The sequence below is a fragment of the Panthera uncia genome, assembly GCF_023721935.1.
Source record: "Panthera uncia isolate 11264 chromosome B3 unlocalized genomic scaffold, Puncia_PCG_1.0 HiC_scaffold_1, whole genome shotgun sequence".
Lineage (NCBI taxonomy): Eukaryota > Metazoa > Chordata > Mammalia > Carnivora > Felidae > Panthera > Panthera uncia.
The window spans coordinates 51090301-51114123 of record NW_026057582.1 but is presented as its reverse complement, the minus strand read 5'-3'; the positions used below and the strand labels follow the sequence as shown (position 1 = coordinate 51114123).

General features: G+C 35.6%; 1 protein-coding gene across 1 annotated transcript in view; it reads right to left on the bottom strand.

The window, feature by feature from the left end:
• The window catches only part of LOC125910313 (MAM domain-containing glycosylphosphatidylinositol anchor protein 2), a 331066-nt gene that overhangs the window by 123893 nt on the left and 183350 nt on the right, over window positions 1-23823 (bottom strand). Inside the window, exon 7 of the mRNA XM_049614096.1 lies at window positions 3457-3726. Coding sequence (XP_049470053.1) covers window positions 3457-3726 — 270 coding nt within the window. The remainder of the gene's footprint in view (window positions 1-3456; window positions 3727-23823) is intronic.

Sequence of the window (23823 nt, the reverse complement as noted above, 5' to 3'; positions counted from 1 at the left end):
CAATTCTTAAGTGGTTTACAAATCTAAATTTATATAACTGTATATATATACTTCCTGGAACTTGTAAAAATTCCTTCACAGAAAAACATGATAAATGGTGTTTAGTTTCCTACCATTGTTCACAAAGCTAACTTAACCCACAAAACAAACAATAAACAACTCTATGCTTACCTTTACCATAATAATATTAGTAAATAGATGAAAATACACAGTATTTTGTGGTATTGTCATTAATATTTTCTAACATGGACAGTGCAATTCAAGCTAAGCTATTCACTGTTCCCAAAATATCTTTACTTACTTTCTCACACCCTGACTTCTCAGCAAACACAACCCCACTCATCAACCTCTATACTCCCACACACATCACACACACATGATATAACTGGGAAAAGGAGGTGTGAAATGTTTAGCTTTCCTAGGAGCTAAAGTAACTATAAATATGAGGACTGCCATTCACTATTAGTACAATTCTGTATATTTTGATGTGTAGTGAGATCAAGTTCACTTTCGGGTGACTGTATAACATTCAAAACTAGTAGAAGAGTGATCTTGAATTTGGTAAAATAGTTGTAATAACAAAATTAATTTAATTTGGCTATCAGGACGTAAACAGAATTGTCTTCAAAGATCTTTGTGGATAAAGAATATATGCAGAAAGATTATACATACCCTTGTATATTCTATTCCTGAGCTCCTTTCTGTATAGCTTCAAAGGGTTCTGAATTGTGGCAAATTCATAAGGATTACTAATTGTGATATGTTTTAATAGAAGAAACAAATGCCTTTTCATTGTTCCTTCCAGACCTCTAATTCTAAGGAATCATTGATTTGTTTATATAATTGACCATTAACAACACAGGTTTGAACTTTGTGGGTCCACTTTTACGTGGAGATTTTTAAAAAATAAATATAGTGAAGTACGGTAAATGTATTTTCTCTTATGATTTTCCTGATAACATTTTCTTTTTAAAAATTTTTAATGTTTATTTATTTTTAAGAGAGAGAGAGAGAGAGAGCAGGGGAAGGGCAGAGATTGAGAGAGGGAGACACAGAATCCAAAGCAGGCTCCAGGCTTTGAGCTGTTAGCACAGAGTCCAACACGGGGCTCAAACTCACAAACTGAGAGATAATTACCTGAGTCGAAGTCAAACATTCAACTGACTGAATCATCCAGGCTCCCCAATAACATTTTCTTTTCTCCAGCTTACTTTAAAAATATAGTATATAAAATATATATATATATATATATATATATATATATATAGTACAAAATATGTGTCAGTAGATTATATACTCAGGCTTCTGGTCAACAGTAGGCTATAAGTAGTTAGGTTTTGGGGGAGTCAAAAACTGTATGCAAATTTTTGAGCATGTTGGGGGTTGGTGCACCTAACTCCTCTGTTGTTCAAGGGTCAAATGTATATTTTTCTGGATTATACAATATTTGGATTTCAATTATTTCCTTTTTTCTTCAAAACTATTGGAATCTTGAAACAATGAGGTTGACTTGAAGATATAAAAAATACACACTGGAAATAAATTAGTTCATGGAGCTATTCATTCGCTTGTGGGGGCAACCCATAACAGGCTTATTCCTTCCTGGAGCTATCAAAATCTATTTACTACATCCCATGGATCTTGAATGGGAAATGGTTTCTCCTAGGAAAAGTATTCCCTTCTGGTCTCAGCTTGTCTTCCAGTTCAGAAAATAGGATTTGGGTCACATGATAGAGAACAAATGAAAATCTTACAAAGGCATCATTGTCTAAACTAGCCTGAAGTGTCGAAAACAAATTAGAATGAATGTAAGTCCAAAAATTTGAAGAAAGGTATGTAGTTAATTTTATGGAGTGTTTTTGTTTTGGAGAGTTAATGAAAAAAAGATGTCCTATTTCTACCGATATGTGGAAAACAACAACCTTTGAAAGATTCTTATTGATTTAGGGTAATAATATGTAAATTAAGAATGAAAGTACACTGTGCCACTTAAATTACTCCATAGACTAACAGACTCCATTCTCTTTCCCTTATAAATATGCCTAGGAATAAAAATTAGGAGTGAGATCATCATGTAAGTAGCATTGTCCTAGGGATTTCTGGTTTTGTTTTAATAGTTCACTTAAAAAAAAAAAAGTTTGTTTGTTTGTTTGTTTGTTTATTTATTTATTTATTTATTTAAAGTCAACACTGGGGAGGGGCAGAGGGGGAGAGAAAGAGAGAGAGGGAGTGAGAGGAAGAGAGAATCTTAAGCAGGCTCTGTGCTATTAGCACTGAGCCCAACTCAGGGCTCCATCTCACAAACTGTGAGATCATGACTTGAGCTGAAATGGAGAGTCAGATGCTTAGGTGACTGAGCCACCCAGGAGCCGTGTTTTAATAGTTCACTTTAAGAAAAGTAGAAATCTTTTAAGTCTAACTGAATGTTGATAAAAGGACTGTAAAACCAAGAGTGGCAAGAGCCAGAAGAGAGGACATCTTCATATTCTTTGGTTAGTTCATTGCATTTTATCTACCTAATGTCATATTTCAGGAACCAAAAATATGTCAAGGTGATACATGTCTAGAAAATTTTCTTATCGGTAAGAACTTATGAATAAAAATTTACATTACCAATGAACAAGATTTCACTAAGTTTGAAACATTTACAATTGATTTTCAGGTAACAAACAATTTACTGTTTCATTTTTTACTAGCATAAACATTCCAACTATTATGACTAACTTTCCCTAGAATTAAATAATACTGAAAAAGAATAAAAGGAATATATCCTTTTAATGTATGCCTAACCCATAGCTCAAAAATTATACAAATTTACTTAGTATATAGGTTATAAAATAATTTAAATATTTACATAAGATTTAATAGAGTTAATATTTCTTTTAATACATTGAAAGATAACGGCACAAAAAAGTTTTGATTGATATGTCTTTCTAAAAATTTATTAAATGCCAGATACAACTTTATTGCTTTCCCTCTGAATATCTGTGAACCAATGGTAAGCCAAGGACAAAATTAAGATTCACCAAAATTAAGATTCAGTGTTATTAAATAAATAATAATAGGAAGAAAACACTCTACTATTAAGAAAACCAAAGCAAGTCTTGGTTAACAAGCAATTTTAGACTTGCAGAAGAAAATATGTATTAGTATTAATATTTGCAATGTGATCTAAAAAAACCTTGTTAAGATTTGACACTTTATTACTTAAACACTCAAAATAACCAAACTCCTCACCAAATCTACTTGAATTCACATAAACTTCTAATTTTATAGGCATATAAACTGTCTTAACTACTAAAACAAACAGCTTGAAATGAGTAGCTCTAACTATGGTAGTCAAACTGCTCATAGTATGCTTCATGGATTTTAAAAATGCTTTAAATTCGTATAGTGACAAAGCCTACAATCCCTTGATCAAAAATATATGAAAGGGAAAAATATTGTGAATCTTACCTGTAACAAGAAAGCTGCATCTCCCAGCTCCAGCTTCATTAATGATGCTACAATTATAAACCCCATAGTTTTCATTGGAAAGACTCTTCACCGGGTATTCTGTATACTCTTGAGAGTCAAACTGACCCGTCCGTAATAATTTATTGCCCAAGCGCCACTCATAGGTCAGCACCCGTATTGGATAGGCTCTCAGGACCCGGCAGCTCATAGTAACACTTCGGTCTTGTCCTTGCCGAATTTCCAGGAACGCTGGTTCCACAGCAGGAGGATCTGCAGAAAAGAAGTTAAAACAGATAAAACATGTGGTCTGCAATGAGCCAAAGACTATTCTTATTCTAAGAAGCTATTTTTAAGTACACATCTAGCAACAAGTAAGGAGTAAGAGGTGGGTGGAGAGCAACACCAGGAATTTTAGCTTGGGATGGGAAATGGGAAACATCATTTACTGACTGTGGGCAGTGAATGAGATTCACTGCCTTGAAATATCATTTGCAGGTGAAAGTAGCAGAGTTCATTTTTTTTTTTTTTTAGCTACTTCCCAGAACAAACCATCATGACTATGTTTATACTGCCAGCAACCAAATGATGTTGTAGGTGTAAAATGCAGTCTCCAAATTAGCATGAGACTTTGAAACAGACGAAGTCATTGGTTCAAGTCAGTGAATTCTAATTATTCCCAGTTTAGCTTCTGAACTACCTATTATTTAATAAAGTAGGTAACCTAAGTTTATAAATTTATGTTCTAAATTATTTGGTCTGAACACATTTGACTAAAATTCATAATATTCATGGGTAAACCTTAAGCAAACTTTGCAAATTATAACACAGGTGGATGAGGTTTCTAACTCACTGCAGTGATGCATTTATCCGCCTTAATTGTGATTTTTTCCATATAATTAAAACTTGCTACATTAGATACCTAACTTTTTTGTTTTTGATGGAAAGATTTCTGAAAAGTTTTTCATACATACATTTCTCATTATATAGAGTATGCAAATTATAATCCTTTACCTCATGACTCCTGATGGTTATAATAAATAACAATTACTTCCTAGGCACTAAGGACAGGATTCATTTAATCAAATAAACTGTGACCACTGAGGATTGCACTGCACAGCACTATCACATACTTGACTAGATGTATATGATACTCTCCTGAGTAGTATAGAGCCGTACATACTCTCTTGTGTAGTATAGAAGCCATACAACTCTTTCTGGCATCCTTTCCTTCAAGACACTAAAAGGTTTTAGGACTGCCTAAATGCACTAAGTTCACCCTCCAATATTCTTTACATGTTATTCCAATACTTTTTTGTACTATCGCTGTCCCTTCTTGCTGCCAATCTGTTGACTCATCCTTCTTGCTTCTCTCAACAAATATATTTAAACTATCTTACTGTTCTAATTTTATTCATAAATTCAATTTTTGAGCTCTTCCTACATAAGTGCTAATTTTTTTAATGAATGAAAAAAATTCCTGTCTGCATGAAATTTATGATTTAACACAACAGGCAGCTATTTAAATAGCTGATTTACAAAACTGAAGTACAAAAAACAATTCTAGGGTAGAAAGTAAAGAAGTGAATAACACTATGAGGATTGACCAGGCAAGGCATCTCAAGGAATGTGATACTCGAGCTGTGTCTTCCAGGATATATAGGAAATGGTGAGGTCGGTAATCAATCATCCCAGGTAAGGAGATTAATATGTGCAAAAGGTAAAGAGAAGGTAGAGAGGAGGTGGTGTTCATAGAAGTATAAATGAATTGGCATAGCTGGTGAACAAAAGGTGCATGAGTGCTTCAGAGGAAATAAAGATGGAAAGAAAGGAAGGGACTCTAGTCAAGAATTTCTGAATATCATGTTATGGAGTTTGGATTTCATCTCGTTAGTAGTGAGGCTCATTAATTTTTTTTTTCTGTTGTACCTGTTAATCCCTTTCATCTATTTCATCCAATCCCCACCACCTTTTCCTGTGGCAAACACCAGATTGTTTTCTGTTATCTATGAGGAGTCTGTTTGTTTTGTTCATTTGTTTCTTTTGTTAGATTTCACATATAACTGGAATCATATGGTATCTGCTTTTCTCTGTTTGACTTATTTCACTTAGCATAAATCCTCAAGGTCCATTTAAAATTTTTTAAATGAAGGTTTTATATGAGTAAACTGATCTTTTAGAAAGAATGTTTGGGCAGACAGGAGGAGCATACTCAAAGGAAAGAGTCTAGTTACAGAGAAAATGAGAACATCATTGCTAAAAGTCTGAACTAAGGCAATGTCAGTGAAACCACAAATGATGCCTTAGACAATGAGGTGGAAACGGTGTCAGTGACGAAGACAGAGAAAACAGGAGGGGTAGTTTAGGGTACGGTGGACATGTTGAACTTGTGCACCTGCTAGTCAGACAGTAGGGATACCAAGTAGGCAACTGTTTCTTCATTTCCAAATATATATGGGTTATGTTTTATTATCTCTTTGTTCTGATTTTTGCTTAATTGGATCACGGTCAGAGAAAATAGTCCATGTGTTTTCAATCTTCTGAAATTTGTTGAAGCCTGATTTATAGCCCAATATACGACTAATTTTTGTTCTGTGTATGCCTGCAAAGAATGAATAGTCTGAAGTTTAGGAGTGTGATGTGGAACTGTTTGTTGGGTCAAGTCTGACAAATGAGTTACCCAAATCATCTATATAGTTATTGGGCTTTTACCCTATTTATTCTACTTGGATTAATTTAGAAGAGTATTAAGCTCTTCTAAAATGGCAATAGTTTAAAATTTTTTCTTATAGTTTTCTCTACATTTTCCTCTACATATTTTTTAATGTTTATTTGTTTATTCATTTATTTTTTTGGGAGACAGACAGAACATGAGGGGGGGGAAGGGCAGAGAGACAGGGAGACACAGAACCTGAAGTGGACTCCAGGCTCTGAGTTGTCAGCACAGAGCCCGACTTGGGGTTTAACTCAAGAACCATGAAATCATGACCTAAGCCAAAGTTGGAGGCTCAACCGAGCTCCCCAGGCGCCCCTGCTTTACATATTTTGAGGCCACGCTATTAAGTACATACAAATTTAAAATTGCTTTATTTTATTGGTAAACTGAAGGTTTTATCATTTTGAAACAACCTCCTTTATCTCTATTAAGGTTGTATTATTTAAAACTATTTTGTCTCAATTAATACTTACTCTGACATTGCTTAGTTAGTAGTTGTAAGCTGTCTTTTCCATACTTTTAGAGTTCCATTATCCTTATATTTTACAAGTGTCTCCTTTAAACAGCATGCAGTTATATTCTATTTTTTCAAGAAACCTTGGCAATATTTAAATTTTACCCACAGCAATTAACACTTTGTTTATATTTACTGACCACTGATACATTTGAGTACAAATGTACTCAACAAATGTAACTGCTTTGTACTTCCTATTTGTTTTGTGGTCTTTTTTCTTTGTCTTATTTTAGATTTATGGACTACATGATTATTCCAACCCTTTTGCTGCTACTAATTTTAATTCTCTCTTTTAAAAAAAAAACAATTGAACATTATAATTTTATATCTGCACTAATTTTTAGAATTATTCAGATATATGCTGGCTCATTTGCCTTTAATTCATTCTTTCACTATATACCTTAAAATTCCATGATCGTTTTCCAAATTTTGCCTCAAGTACATCATTTAGAATGATCTTTAATGACCTTTCTGGTCTTGATTTTCTGAAAATATATTTTTAGCCTTATTCTTAAAAGATATTTTCCTTTTACATAATAGGATTAGAGGGTGGCATTGATTTTCTTTTAGCATATTAGGATATAGTTCTACTGTCTTCAGATGGCTTTTACTGCTATAGACAAGTAAGCTTAAAGTCTCACACTTTAAAGTTCTTGTTTTTGTTTCCTCCAGGTACATTCAAAATGTTTTTACCTTTGATATTTGATAGCTTCAATATAATGATTTTAAGTGGATATTCTTTGTACCTAAAAGTTTGGGACCTGCTGGGATTTTTAAATCTGTTGATTTCAGTTTGGTATATTTCACCTAAGAAATTTCTGGAAAATTGTCATTTCTTAAATAATACCTTTTTTTTTTTTTTTTATTTCTATCCTCACGTGAAGGTCTTTTTCATTCATTCTGTCTTCCATGTCTTTAATCCCTCTTCCAACTTTTCTATTTCTTGCTTTTTCTGCATCGCATTTTGAATAAATTCTTCTGAGCACTAATTCTTTCTTCAGTTCTACTTAATCTGCTAAACCCATCCATTATGTTTTTATTATTATTTTAATATTTGTTTGTTTATTTATTTATTTATATCCAAGTTAGTTAACATATAGTGTGATAATGATTTCAGGAGTAGAATTTAGTAATTCATTACTTACATACAACACCCAGTGCTTATCCCAGCAAGTGCTTTCCCTAATGACCATTGCTCATTTAGCCCATCACCTTACCCAACACCCCACCAACAACCCTCAGTTCGTTTTCTGTATTTAAGAGTATCTTATGGTTTGTCTCTCTGTTTTTATTTTTGCTTCCTTTCCCCTATGGTCATCTGTTTTGTTTCTTTTTTTTAAATTTTTTTTTCAACGTTTTTTATTTATTTTTGGGACAGAGAGAGACAGAGCATGAACGGGGGAGGGGCAGAGAGAGAGGGAGACACAGGATCGGAAACAGGTTCCAGGCTCCGAGCCATCAGCCCAGAGCCTGACGCGGGGCTCGAACTCACAGACCGCGAGATTGTGACCTGGCTGAAGTCGGACTCTTAACCGACTGCGCCACCCAGGCGCCCCACGTTTTGTTTCTTAAATTCAACATGTAAGGGGCGCCTGGGTGGCTCAGTTGGTTAAGCATCTGACTTCGGCTCAGGTCACGATCTCACGGTCTGAGTTCGAGCCCCGCGTCGGGCTCTGGGCTGATGGCTCAGAGCCTGGAGCCTGCTTCCAATTCTGTGTCTCCCTCTCTCTCTCTGCCCCTCCCCCGTTCATACCGTCTCTCTCTGTCTCAAAAATAAATAAATGTAAAAAAAAAAATTAAAAAAAAAAATTCAACATATGAGTGAAATCACATGATACCTGCCTTTCTTTGAATAAATTATTCTGCTTAGCATGATACACTCTAGTTCTATCCCCATTGTTAAAATGGCAAGATTTCATTATTTTTATAGCCAAGTAATATTACATTGTTTCTATATACCATATCTTCTTTACCCATTCATCAGTCAATGGAGATTTGAGTTCTTTCCATACTTTGGCTATTGACAATACTGCTGCTATAAACAATGGGGTGCATGTGCCCCTTAGAATCAGCAGTTTTATATCTTTTGGATAAATACCTAGTAATGCAATTGCTGGGTCATAGGGTAGTTCTATTTTCAATTTTTTGAGGAACCTCCATACTGTTTTCCAGAGTGGCTGCATCAGTTTCTTTCCCACTGGCATGCTTTCTCTGCATCCTTGCCAACATCTGTTATTGCCTGAGTTGTTAATTTGTTTTTTTTTTATTTAAAATAATGTAGCTTTCATTTATAAACGTTCTGCATAGTTTTTTTGTATACCTGTTATGCCACTACTTTTATACTTTTCCATTACTTGCAAATGTAGTAAGATTTGTCTCTTATTTCTTTAAACAAAGTAATTATTTTATACTGTCTGATATTTCTATATGGCTTTAAAGATGTTTTTTGTTTGTTTTCTCTGATGGTATTTTGTTGCTGTGTATTCTCGGTTAATTTTGACTCTGTGCTATTCAATGTCCTGTAAAAATATGGGAATTTTTAAATATCTAAGATGATGATTTCTTCCTCTAGAGAGATATGTGTCTATAGGCAACTACTGATATCAATGTCTAGGATCACATTAATCTAGGTTCATGGCTGGAGGTTTTATTTTAATCACCCAAGTGATATGAATTTTCATTAAAAATCCTCCAAAGAGGCAACTTGTGATTATAATGTGATCCCACATCACCCTTACCCTGCTCACTTCAAAGACAAGTTTCTTTGCACTCACTCGGGAATAGGAGTATGTGGACTGGGTTTACGCCTACTTTACTCTTATCCTATGGATATAGTCCTTCGAGTTCCAACTTCTATGGGTAGAACTTTTCTCCAGGAAATACTCTGGTTAGACTGTAATCGACTCGAAATGTCATCAAAACTGAAGCTTAAATTCTCCCACATCAGCAAATGCCCTTGGGGCAAGATTAGCCTCATTGTCCTGCTTTCTTATAAATTTGACATTGTATTTTTAAAATAAACATTTTAATACTTTCAATAATATTTTTTAGAAATTTTGCAGCGTTTTTTGATTGTTTGCATTGGAAGAATTTTTTTTTTTTTTTTTTTTTTTTTTTTTAAGAGAGAGAGAGCAAGTGGAAGAAGGACAGAGGGAGAGGGACAGAGAAAATCTTAAGCAGACTCCACGCCCAGCACAGAACTGGATGCCGGGCTCAATCTCACAACTGTGGGAACAGGACCAGAGCCAAAATCAAGGTTGGATACTCAACCGACTGAGCTACCCAGGGGTCCCTACACTGGAAGGATTTTGAGGAATATTTTGTCTATTATATGCCCAGAATCACATGTCTCTATTAGTCAAATGGAAATACATATCTAAAGCTCAAAATGCTGACTTGACTGAAAGCTCTGGTTTTATTGAGATAATTCAGAATAAGCTTAAACAAAGACAAATAAAAAGCCAAATTTGGATTTAATCCTGAATATAATCACTTCTGGGGTTAGAGAAAAGTAAAAGCTCCTAGAGGAGAATAAATATAAATAAGCAAAGAGATATATGGATCCAGAGAGTTGTGTTACAAAAAATTAAAGGCTTTGGACATTCAAAGAACATAAAGTAAAAAAATGTGCCAAATGTTAGCAATATATGAGTTTAGATTGAAAAAATATATTGTTTTTGACAAGTCTGATGTCATAAATGATTATAGCAAAAGCATTTTCTGTGGAGTATATATAATGTGTGTTGCAGTTTTCATGGTTAAATAGTAGACATCAGGAATGACATCTGTTTGTTCAATAGTGTTGTCTATGATTAGAAAACATAATTATCTATTCATTCTACTTTCAAAATATATCCAGAGGTTATACATTTCTCCCAATCTTTACTACCACTACTATTACCTCTTACATAGACTACTGCAAACGTCCTCCAATAGCCTTCTAAAAGGCCATTGTGCTTCCGATTTTGACCTTCTACTATTTCTCTGATATTGACCAGATGTTCTTTTACAAGAGAAATCAGCTCTTGTTATTCTCCTCCTTAGAACACTTTATTGATTTGCCCCTACTTGTCAATCAGGCTTACAAAGTCCTGCAAGTTCTGGCTCTAACAATATTCTCAATCATTCTTATCTTAATCATTGTGTTCAGAAACAGGTTTCCTTCCTGTTCCTGCATGACAAGCACTTTCTGGATTCTGGGCTTTATTCTTTCTTCTGAAGATGTTCTTTCCTTCACTCTTTCTATTGCTCTCTGATGATCATTGTTTATATTTTACTTCTTTAGAAAGCCTATCCTGGGCTACCAATTAGTAAAATATTTCTCCTACTGTTACCAATACATGGTTAGCAATCATTGTATTTATTTCCTGCATAGTAACACTATTTGTTCATATCTAGTTCATATAAGTTCCATTATAATGGGACTCAAAAATCCCCATCATTGTATCTTCTCTGTATCCATCAAGTACTCAGCATTATAGCTAGTGCCAGATCATTACTGAATACATAAAAGAATGAATGAATAAATGATGTAAAAGAGTAAAGATGTTCACGAAGTCTTCAATATTTATTCAGCATGGGTTCTATGTCTACTCTGTTAAATCTGCATAGATTCTGTACTTACTTTGACCAATAGAATAGAGCAAAAGTAATGCTACATCATTTTCTAGGCCTGGACCACAGGAGACTGGGAATTTCACTTTTTATCTCTTAAAATACTTATGATGGGAGCCCTGACCCATGAAATAAGTCCAACTACCCTACTAAAGAGACCATCTCAAGAGGGCCTGAGATTATACAAAGGAGGAAAGGGTAGAATTAAGCTCAGCCTTCCAGCCATCCCCACCAAGGTTCCAGATATGGGAGGTCATCTTGTACCTTCCAGACCAGCCCAGCCACCTGCAAAATACCATCAGATGACCCAGATAATACCACAATCCACATGAAACAGAGGAATAGCCCAGGCAAGCTCTCTTCAAATTTTTGACTTGCCAGGGATTAAATAGATATAATAAAATATGATTATTTTGAGCTCCTAAGTATTTGCTTCACAATAACAGATAACTGATACAAAAGTCTCTGAGCCTTCAAAATTAAGCAGTTTGATATTATGAGTGGAGACCTGGTAGAGTGAGGCAAAAGGACAAGTGGACAGGGCAATGGTGAGAACACAGTTTAAGCAACAGTTCCTGGGATCCAAGTTGGTTCCAGAAGGAAATGATTCAAAAGGAAACTAATAGGGGAAGTCAATCAATAGACTGAATTACTAGGACACTTGAAAACCTTAAAAACAAGTACACTGAGAACAATGGAATGAGGAAACAAGAAAGCTGTAGTCAATAAACAGAATTTGTTGAAAATTTGGAGTGATTAGAGCTCTGCTCAGCGTTATGTTCATTGGAATGAAATGCTGAAGTGAAGTAGAGATTAATGATACTAGAGTCAAATGCAATTATGTTAAGTGAATACACATTTACTCTCATTGTATTTGTATCTAACAGTGTTTGCAACTGCTTATCTTTCTTCTTATAAATTTGTTTTTAAATGGCAAAGGTCAAAATGTAATTAATTGTACTTACCAGGCCAATATCCTAAAATATATATTTACTTTTCCTATGAATGATTTTCTGTGGGAATTCTTTGACTATATCTGACCTATTAGATTATTTCAAATAATGGATTTTTTAGACTTTCACTCTATGTGAATGAGTCATTCATTCAAACCTAGAAAATTCAGTCAACTCATTTATTAACAGCCTATAAAAACACCTGATAGTGTTGGGTTAAATCTCTTCAAACAGTGTGTTTTCATAGAGTTCAGTAGAGTCCGAGTTGGAAAGCATCCCTAAATGAAAGTAATCATTACTTTTAATGATTTTAATAGACTGCCCAAACATCTTGGGTTCCAGGGTGATTCCCTAACCTCAAAATAAGTGATAAAATGTGAAACTAAGCAAACTCATTATAAGTCACGTTTGCCTGTGGAAAACTTCTGTGATATAAGGTTCACTTTAAGCCCACTGGCTATTAATGAACTCAGCATTTCATTCCTTGGAATAACCAGTGAGAAGAACAGACCTTCACAGTTAGGATTAAATGGTGTTGTGTGAAAACTTTAAATATGATGAAAGAAAGCTTCAGGTGTCAAAAAGTTAAAGTTCACTATTCTGATAAAATCAGCATCTTATGGTGTAAGAGTTATTCAGTATGCTTTATTATGAAGTATTTAATTTTAAGAAACTGAAATAAAAAGATATTGTGAGAAAAAAAATCCACTTAAGGAAGATTCCTTAGGAGAAATAAATAGGTAATTGTGTTTTTTTTCCAACTGAACAAATGATTCTAAAATTATACCATTATAGTCTAAAAATACACTATTATATTATCTGGTTCAAAAGTTTACTTGTCAGGGGCACCTGGGTGGCTCAGTCGGTTGAGTGTCCGACTTCGGCTCAGGTCATGATCTCACAGTCCGTGAGTTTGAGCCCCAGATCTGGCTCTGTGCTGACAGCTTGGAGCCTGGAGACTGCTTCAGATTCTGTGACTCCCTCTCTCTCTGCTCCTCCCCCACTCGCACTCTGTCTCTCTCAAAAATAAATAAAACGTTAAAAAAAATTTAAAAAGTTTACTTGTAAAACCATCTCCCTATATATATACTAAAGGATGATGATAATAAAAATAATAATTATATATGTTGATATTGCATATTTACTAAATTCTAGGTACTGCGTTAATATATTCACATAGTTTATCTTTTTATAGTAGTACTCATTTTTATAGAAGACAGTGAGGTACAGAAAAGTTAAGTATAAAGTCACCCAGCTAAAAATTAGCAGAATAAGTATTCAAACTAAGCACTCTGACTCCAGAGAGTAGGCTCTTAACTACAACGTCTGCTTCATTCTTTCCAATTACAAATACTACCAATTTATCATGATTTGGGTCTCTCTCTCAGCATTTCCCTCAGAAATATTGGTTATTGAAGTTATCAATTAAAACAGACGTTGGCCTATTCACATGTACAAACTTGTGTAAGTCAAAAATGGAAACCATGTTTTGTGGAAGGCATAAAAGTATTACAACAAAACTGCTAGGTTAAAGAAAAAATGTTAATGATAGATTTCAAACCAGACTGAAATTATAGTGTATATAACAAAGTACATCATGTAAACAAATTTCTGTACTACCCATGTATTAGTAGATATGATGAGTGTATGTAGAATATTAGCTGTCTGGAGATAAAGGTATAACCTTTTAAAGTTATTAAGGATTTTCATTGGAATAAAGTTGTTAAGGAGAAAGTGCTCGCAATTAATTAGGTTTTTAGCATTTACTATTCTTGTATCTACTGGTTCCAGATGTCTGGGAAGTGTTCTGAGTAGGAATGGTTCTAAATCTTTAACTCAAAATACAAGTGTCTAACTTATTTGGAAAGAGTAACCTGTCAACTTGTGAAAACACTCAATTATAGAGAAATGTGTATTAGTATCTATTTCTTAGTAAGGGAATCAGAGATAAGTCCATGATTTCTTGCAATATTGTGTATAAATAAAACTTTGCCTCTATTTCTTAAAACAATTTCCAGGTTCTCATGAACACCAGAACTGTAAACAAAGTAATACTTTTAATTTACAGAAATAATAAAAGACATTTAAATATATAACAAAAAATTTCAAGCTAGTATTAAAAAATGTTGATATAGCCCTTTTTAAGTCTTTAAGGGAGTATCAGACTATGAATGTTAAATATGCATAGTTTATCTATAGTTAAAAGAGGAAAATAGTCACCTGTTTGGTGAACTTCAGTGTAGGTATGATCCTAATTATGTAACTCTTAGGTCACTACTAAACATGTACACATTAGGATCATTTCTTCTCAAGTAATTTCTTCTCAAGTCAAATATCTGTCCAATGAAACACCTGTCTGTTCTTTGCTATTCTTCGTTAAAAGAGATATGGGGAAACTGTGCTGTCAATAATAATAATAATAATAATAATAAATCCAATACTTAGATGGGAAAATCCAGGAGTTTGAATGTTAAGTCAGTGAAATATATTCTTCCATTGTTCAATCAAAATAGTGAAATTGCTACTTTTAGTGTACGACAAACTCTTTGTGTGTGTGGGTGTGTGTGTGTGCCTTTCAAACCTTTTCATGGTCTTGCAATTATACCCATCTTACTGGTGAGGACTTTGAAATTCAGAGATGACTGTGAGTAACCTCTTTATGCAATGAGAAACACTAAGCATATTTGAACCAAAGCCAATTTACTTTCAAAATGTTAGCCGTTTAGACATTACCATGTGATTTCTCTAAGCATTATGTTCCTATAAGGATATGTATTCAAAAGATCCCTATATTATTTGCATCAATCAAACACATAAATACTTAGAGAATTCATAGATACTGCTGGGTACAAGATGATATACTAAGGGATTAAACAAAAATGAATAAAAAATGGCTCCTGTTAACATGCAAGTTACAATCTCAGTATAAAAATAATATCTTAATATATGTAAGTAAGCACAATGAGCAAGTAATATAGTAGTTTTTATAAGGCAATAACTTATTAATTGCTATAGTGTAATGGGAAATATAGATTTCATCTTAGTTCTTGATTCCTAGAACAGGGCTCCTAAAACTCTTGGAATTTCCTGAGTGATAAGAATGCCTTTTGTTATTTATGACAAGCCCCTTTCAACCATAGGAAACTTATGCTAATGAAGTGATTCTGGCTGGCCCCTAGATAGCTTTGGGATGTGATTTTTCCAGAAAGATCAAGCCTTGATTTTAAGTTTGGAACATTTTATTCCACCCACTAATCTCCAGGGAAGGAAGAGAGGATGGAATTTAGAGATTCAGTTCAAGTACCACTGGCCAATGATTTAATCAATTATGCCTATGTAATGAAAGTTCCAATAAAAATACCTCAACAATGGGAAAACAGAAGATGGCAAAACAGCATGGAAGTATTTTGTGTGTCTCCCGTCCATGAAATACAGCCAAACCAACATTAACCATCCTACACACCCAGAAAACTGATTGGAGGATTAACACAACAATCTGCACAACCTGAACCACAGAATTCAGCAGGTACGCAGTGAGGACAAGTGAACTTGGGAGCGAAAATCTGCGGGAAGGGAGGTGTTTTGCGGGCAGAGAGAGGACAGGGATGGTGGGGGGGAGGGAAGAATACGGGAAAAGCACTCCTCCCCAAAAGCAGCTGGAGAGAAAGTGGAAAATTGGAAACAGGTGCAGGGACTTAACTAAAAAGGGAGAAAGGAGAAAGGAGAGGGTTTACATTCCATTAAGACTGTAAACAAGGGGAGCTCAAAGGCTGCAACTCTGCAGCTCAATACCTGGTGGTGCTCTGGTGGGAAGGGCGAATCCCCCAGGAGCAGAGTGGGGTCCGGGAGGTTCTCAGGCCACACGGAGAGAAGCGGTTCCACTGCTGGAAGGGCATTTGGTAGAGACTGTTGAAGCAACCCAGTCCCAGCAGACCGCAGAAAACGGCCACATTTGTTGGTGCTAGAACAGGTCATTAAAAGTGAAGACTGGTGCCAAATGTGTGTTGTGATTTTCCATAATCACTGAAAAGCTGCTGCTACACTATCTCGCGAACTTTTTGGGGGCAGGCTGGCACCTGGACGCAGTCTCGGGGCACCGGCAGCAGCAGGGTCCAGCAAGCGTTCCTGGGTGTAGCCGGCCTTCGGCCATTGCTCATTCGGCCACTGCTCGGTGAGACTCTCCCGCAAAAGAGCAGAATGAGTCAAAGCCGCAGTCACTCAGAAGTAAGGGGCCAGGGAAAACAGCCGCATCTGAGACAAAACTCTGGAGAGAGGTACTGCCTGGGGCCTGGTCACGGAAAGTGAAAAAGTGGGGGAATGGATGAAAGCTTAAGACAGAAGACAGGTGCGCGATTGCTGATCCGGGAGAAGAGAATTCTGAAACCAGAGGCTGAGTACCTGTGTGACGCCATTTTTCACTGCTCCCGCACATGCGCATGCGCATCTTTCAGCACCACAATGCTCCACCCCAGTCGGCTAGCAGCGCCATCTAGTGGAGAATGGAGCACTTACACTGAGCCCCGCCCAGCTGGGCCAACCTGGCTCTTTAAGAACACAAGTCTCAACACCTGCTTAGTTTATGGACTATAAAGCACTACATAGTCTTACTTCTAGGAGAAAACGAAGTAATTTCAGTCCTACTTCAATCTGTTAGCAGGTCCATCTATTCAATTTTCTTTATTTTTTTTTCTCTTTTACACTTCTTTTTCTTGAATACAGAAAGAGAAAAAATTAATTTTTATTTTCACTTTTTATTAAAAATATTTTTCTTTAATTTTTTACTATGTTTTTTACTTTTGTGTAAATTGTTTCAAATTCTATTTTACTTCCATCATGTTTAGTCTACTTTAGTGTATTCACCTTTTCAAATTTTCAAACGATTTCCTTTTTTTTTTCCTTTTTTCTCTTTTCTGTTTCTTTTCTTATTATTGAATGCAGAAAGAGAAAAACTTCATTTTTACTTTCAATTTCTATTAAAATATTTTTCTTTAATGTTTTTACTACATTTTTTGCTCTTATGTAAATTTTTTCAAATTCTATTTTACTTCAATCATTTTATTTTAGTCTACTACAGTGTATTCACTTTTTTGAAATTTCAAATGATTTCCTTTTTTTTGCCTTTTTTCTCTTTTTCTCTTTTTTGTTTCTTTTCTTAATCTTGAATACAAAAAAAAAAGAAAATCATTTTTATTTTTAATTTTTATTAAAAATATTTTATTTTTTACTATATTTTTTGCTTTTATTTACACTTTTTCAAATTCTATTTTTTAATTTTTTTTTAACGTTTTTAATTTATTTTTGGGACAGAGAGAGACAGAGCATGAACAGGGGAGGGGCAGAGAGAGAGGGAGACACAGATTCGGAAACAGGCTCCAGGCTCCTAGCCATCAGCCCAGAGCCTGACGCGGGGCTCGAACTCACGGACCGCGAGATCGTGACCTGGCTGAAGTTGGACGCTTAACCGACTGCGCCACCCAGGCGCCCCTCAAATTCTATTTTACTCCCACCATCTCATTTTAGTCTACTTCAGTGTATTCATTTTTTCAAATTCTCAAAAGATTTTTTTTCCCCCCACCTTTTTTTTCTCTAATCTGTCAAACCACTTTCAACACCCAGACCAAAACGCACCTAGGATCTAGCACCACTTATTCGATTTGTGTGTGTGGGTGTGTTTTTAGTTTTTTAATTTTAATATTTTTAATCTTAATTTTTTATTTTAATTTTTCTACCTCATTAATTCCTTTTCACCCTCAAAATGACAAAATGAAGGAATTCACTCCAAAAGAAAGAGCATGAAGAAACGACAGCCAGGGATTTAACCAACAAAGATATAAGCAAGATGTCTGAACCAGAATTTAGACAATAATAAGAATACTAGCTGGAGTTGAACATAGATTAGAATCCCTCTCTGCATAGATAAAATAAGTAAAAAGTAGCCAGAATGAAATTAAAAATGCTATAACTGAGCTGCAATCACAGATGGATGCAGTAAGGATGGATGAGGCAGAACAGAGAATCGGTAATATAGAGGACAAACTTATACAGAAAAATGAAGCAGAAAAAAAGAGGGAGACGAAGGCAAAAGAGAATTTAAGATTTAAGAATTAAAGAAATCAGTGACTCATTAAAAAGGAACAACATCAGAAGCATAGAGGTCCCAGAAGAAGAAGAGAGAGAAATAGGGGTAGAAGGGTTATGTGAGCAAATCATAGCAGAAAACTCCTAACCTGGATGGAGAAAGACACAGACATCAAAATCCAGCAAGCACAGAGGACCTCCATTAGATTCAATAAAAAAAAACGACCATCAACGAGGCATATCATAGTCAAATTCACAAAATACCCAGGCAAGGAGAGAATCATGAATGCAGCAAGTGAAAAAAAGTCCCTAACCTACAAGAGAAGACAGATCAGGTTCGCAGCAGACCTATCCCCAGAAACTTGGCAGGCCAGAAAGGAGTGGCGGGATATATTCAGTGTGCTGAATCAGAAAAAATATGCAGCCAAGAATTCTTTATCCAGCAAAGCTGTCATTCAAAATAGAAGGAGAGATAAAAATTTTCCTAAACAAAAGCTAAATGAGTTTGTGACCACTAAACCAGCTCTGCAATAAATTTTAAGGGGACTCTGAGGGGAGAGAAGATGAAAAAATATAAATATTTATATATTATTTATATATTTAAATATATATTTATATTTATTAAATATATATATAATATATATATAAATACCAAAAGCAAAAAAAATTAGAAAGGACCAGAGAACACCACCAGAAACTCCAACTCTAAAAGCATCATAATGGCAATAAATTCATATCTTTCAGTACTCACTGTAAAGGTCAATGGACCCAAAGCTCCAGTCAAAGACATAGGGTAACAGAATGGATTAGAAAACAAGATCCATCTATATGCTGTTTACAAGAGACCCACTTTAGCCCTAAAGATACCTTCATTGAAAATAAGGGGATGGAGAACCATCTATCATGCTAATGGTCAACAAAAGAAAGCTGGAGTAGCCATACTTATGTCAGACAATCTAGACTTTAAAATAAAGACTGTATCAAGAGATGCAGAAGGGTATTATATCCTAATCAAGGGGTCTATAGACCAAGAAGACTTAAAAATTGTAAACATTTATGCGCCGATGTGGAAGAACCCAAATATATAAAACAATTAATCAAAAACATAAAAAAAACTCATTGATAGTAATATCATAATAGTAGGAGACTTCAACACCCCACTCACAGCAATGGACACATCATCTAATCAAAAAATCAACAAGGAGACAATGGCTTTTTTTATAATTATTTTTTTTAACGTTTATTTATTTTTGAGACAGAGAGACAGAGCATGAATGGGGGAGGGTCAGAGAGAGGGAGACACAGAATCTGAAACAGGCTCCAGGCTCTGAGCTGTCAGCACAGAGCCCGACGCGGGGCTCGAACTCACGGACGGCGAGATCATGACCTGAGCCAAAGTTGGCCGCTTAACCAACTGAGCCACCCAGGTGTCCCAGGAGACAATGGCTTTGAATGACACACTGGACCAGATGGACTTAACAGATATATTCAGAACTTTTATCCTAAAGCAGCAGAATATACATTCTTCTCCAGTGCACATGGAACATTCTCCAGAATAGACCATATACTGGGACACAAATCACCCCTAAGTAAGTACAAAAAGATCGAGGTCATACCATGCATATTTTTAGACCACAACACTATGAAACTCGAAATCAACCACAAGAAAGAATTTGGAAAGGTAACAAATACTTGGAGACTGAAGAACATCCTACTAAAGAATGAATGGGCTAACCAAGAAGTTAAAGAGGAAATTAAAAAGTATATGGAAGTCCATGAAAATGATAACACCACAACCCAAAACCTCTGGGAGGCAGCAAAATGGTCATAAAAGGAAAGTATATAGCAATCCAGGCCTTCCTGAAGAAGGAAGAAAGATCTCAGATACACAACCTAACCTTATGCCTCAAGGAGGTGGAAAAAGAACAGCAAATAAAACTCAAAGCCAGCAGAAGGCAGGAAATAATAAAGACTAGAGCTGAAATTAATGCAATAGAAGCCAAAAAAAAAACCAGTAGAACAGATCAATGAAACCAGAAGCTGGTTCTTTGAAAGAATAAACAAAACTGATAAATCCCTAGCTAGTTTGATCAAAAGAAAAAGGAAAGGACCCAGAAAAAGAAAAAGAAAAAGAAAATCAAGATTGAAAGAGGAGAGATGACAACCAACACAGCAAAATTAAAAAAAATACAAAGAGAATATTATGAGAAATTATATGCCAATAAAATGGGCAACTGGAAGAAATGTACAAATTCCTAGAAACATACACACTACCAAAAGTGAAACAGGAAGAAATAGAAAATTTGTACAGACCCATAACCAGGAAGGAAATTGACTTAGTGAGCAAAAACCTGCCAAAAAACAAGAGTCCAGGGACAGATAGCTTTCCAGGGGAATTCTACCAAACATTTAAGAAAGAGTTAATACCTATTCTCTTGAAGGTGTTCCAAAAAATAGAAATGGAAAGAAAACTGCCAAACTCTTTGTAGGAAGCCTTGATTCCAAAACCAGACAGAGACCCCACTATATAGGAGAACTATAGACAAATTTCCCTGATGAACATGGATGCAAAAATCCTCAACAAGATATTAGCCAACTGGATCCAACAATACATTAAAAAAAGTATTCACCACGACCAAGTGGGATTTATACCCGGGATGCAGGGTTAGTTCAATATCCGCAAAACAATTAACGTGATTCATCACATCAATAAAAGAAAGGACAAGAACCATAGGATCCTCTCAAAAGATGCAGAGAAAGCATTTGGCAAAATACAACTTCCTTTCTTGATAAAAACCCTCAAGAAGGTAGGGAATGAAGGAGCATAACTCAAGATCATAAAAGCCATATATGAATGACCCAACGCTAATATAATCCTCAATGGGGAAAAACTGAGAACTTTCCCCCTAAGGTCAGGACCAAGACAGGGATGTCCACTCTCACCACTGTTATTCAACACAGTATTGGAAGTCTTAACCTCTGCAATCAGACGACACAAAGAAATAAACGGCATCCAAATCGGCCAAGGAGGAGGTCAAACTTTCACTCTTCGCAGATGACATGATACTGTATATGGAAAACCCAAAAGATTCCACCAACAAACGGCCAGAACTGATTCATGAATTCAGAAAAGTTGTAGGATATAAAATCAATTCACAGAAATCAGTTGCATTCCTATATACCAACAATGAAGCGACAGAAAGAGAAATCAAGGAATCGATCCAATTACAGTTGCACCAAAAATCATAAAATACCCAGGAATAAATCTAACCAAAGAGGTGAAAAATCCATACACTGAAACTATAGAAAGCTTATGAAAGAAATTGAAGAAGTCACAAAAAAATGGAAAAAGATTCCATGCTCCTGGATAGGAGGAACAAATATTGTTAAAATGTCAGTACTACCCAAAGCAATCTACATATTCAATGGAATCCTTATCAGAATAACACCATCATTCTTCACCAAGCTAGAATAAATAATCCTAAAATGTGTATGGAACCAGAAAAGACCCCAAATAGCCAAAGCAATTTTGAAAAAGAAAACCAAAGCAGGAGGCATCACAATCCTAAACTTCAAGCTGTACTACAAAGCTGTAATCATCAAGACAGTATGGTACTGACACAAGAACAGACACTCAGATCAATGAAACAGAACAGAGAACCCAGAAATGGACCCACAAACGTATGGCCAACTAATCTTTGACAAAGCAGGAAAGAATATCCAATGGAATAAAGACAGTCTCTTCAGCAAGTAATGCTGGTAAAACTGGACAGCGACATGCAAAAGAATGAACCTGGACCACTTTCTTACACCACACACAAAAATAAACTCAAAATGCATGAAAGACCTCAGTGTAAGACAGGAAGCCATCAAAATCCTCGAGGACAAAGCAGGCAAAAACCTCTTTGACCTTGGCCGCAGCAAGAAGACATGAATAGACACTTCTCCAAAGAAGACATCCAGATGGCCAACCAACACATGAAAAAAAATTCTCAACATCACTCACCATCAGGGAAATAGGAATGAAAACCACAATGAGATACCACCTCACACGTGTCAGAATGGCTAACATTAACAACTCAGGCAACAATAGATGTTGGCAAGGATGCAGAGAAAGATGATCTCTTTTGCATTGTTGGTGGGAATGCAAGCTGGTGCAACCACTCTGGAAAACAGGATGGAGATTCCTCAAAAAACTAAAAATAGAACTACCCTACAACCCAGCAATTGTACTACTAGGCATTTATTCAAGGGATATAGGTGTGCTGTTTCAATGGGACACATGCACCCCCATGTTTATAGCAGCACTATCAACAATAGCCAAAGTATGGAAAGAGCCCAAATGTCCATCGATGGATGAATGGATAAAGAAGAAGTGGTATATATACATAATGGAGTATTACTCGGCAATCAAAAAGAATGAAATCTTGCCATTTGCAACAACGTGGATGGAACCGGAGGGTATTATGCTGAGTGAAATTAGTCAGAGAAAGACAAAAATCATATGACTTCACTCATATGAAGACTTAAGAGACAAAACAGATGAGCATAAGGGAAGGGAAACAAAATAATATAAAAACGGGAGCGGAACAAAACAGAAGAGACTCATAAATATGGAGAACAAACTGAGGTTTACCGGAGGGGTTGTGGGAGGAGGGATGAGCTAAATGGGTAAGGGGCACTAAGGAGTCTACTCCTGAAATCATTGTTGCAGTATATGCTAACTAATTTGGATATAAATTAAACAATAAAAAATAAAATAAAAAAAACCTCAACAATGGTGTTTGGAGAGCTTCCAGGTAGGGAAACATATTGAAGTGCTGGGACAGTGGTGCACTTGCAGAGAGCAAGGAAACCTTTCCATTATTACCCTACACTTGCACCCCTAATCTTGCCCTATGTATCTCTTACACTTGGCTGTATCTGAGATACAGCCTTCATAATACACTGGTAAATTTAAGGAAAGCGTTTTCCTGAGTTCTATGAGTCATTATAGCAAATTATCTAAATTGGGAGGGAGGAGGTCATGGGAACTCTAAAATTTACAGCTGGTTGGTTAGAAGTACAGGTGGCAACGTGGAATTATTACTGGTGTCTGAAGTGCAGGTAATCTTGCAAGACTGAGCCCTTTGACTTGTGGTATCTTCACTAATTCCAGGCAGTTAGTGCTGGAATTGAATTCAACTTTGGACACCTAAAGGTTTTGAGGAATCAGAGAATTGGTGTTGGAAAACACACTAGTTATTTGGTGTCAGAAAGAAAAAGACAATTGCCAACCAAGTCTTAAAATAGGCCAAATGTATTCAGCAGTGAGGATACGAAAAAGGATAAACTGAGAAAAAGATATTGAGAAGTTTGTAGGTTCTGGCTAAGTGTATATTAAACGTGGGGATTGAAACACTTTTAAGATTAATCTACTCTGTATGGATGAGCAAGCCCATTACACATACTTAAGACTTAATTCAATCCTTACAATAATCTTTCTTTTTTAACTT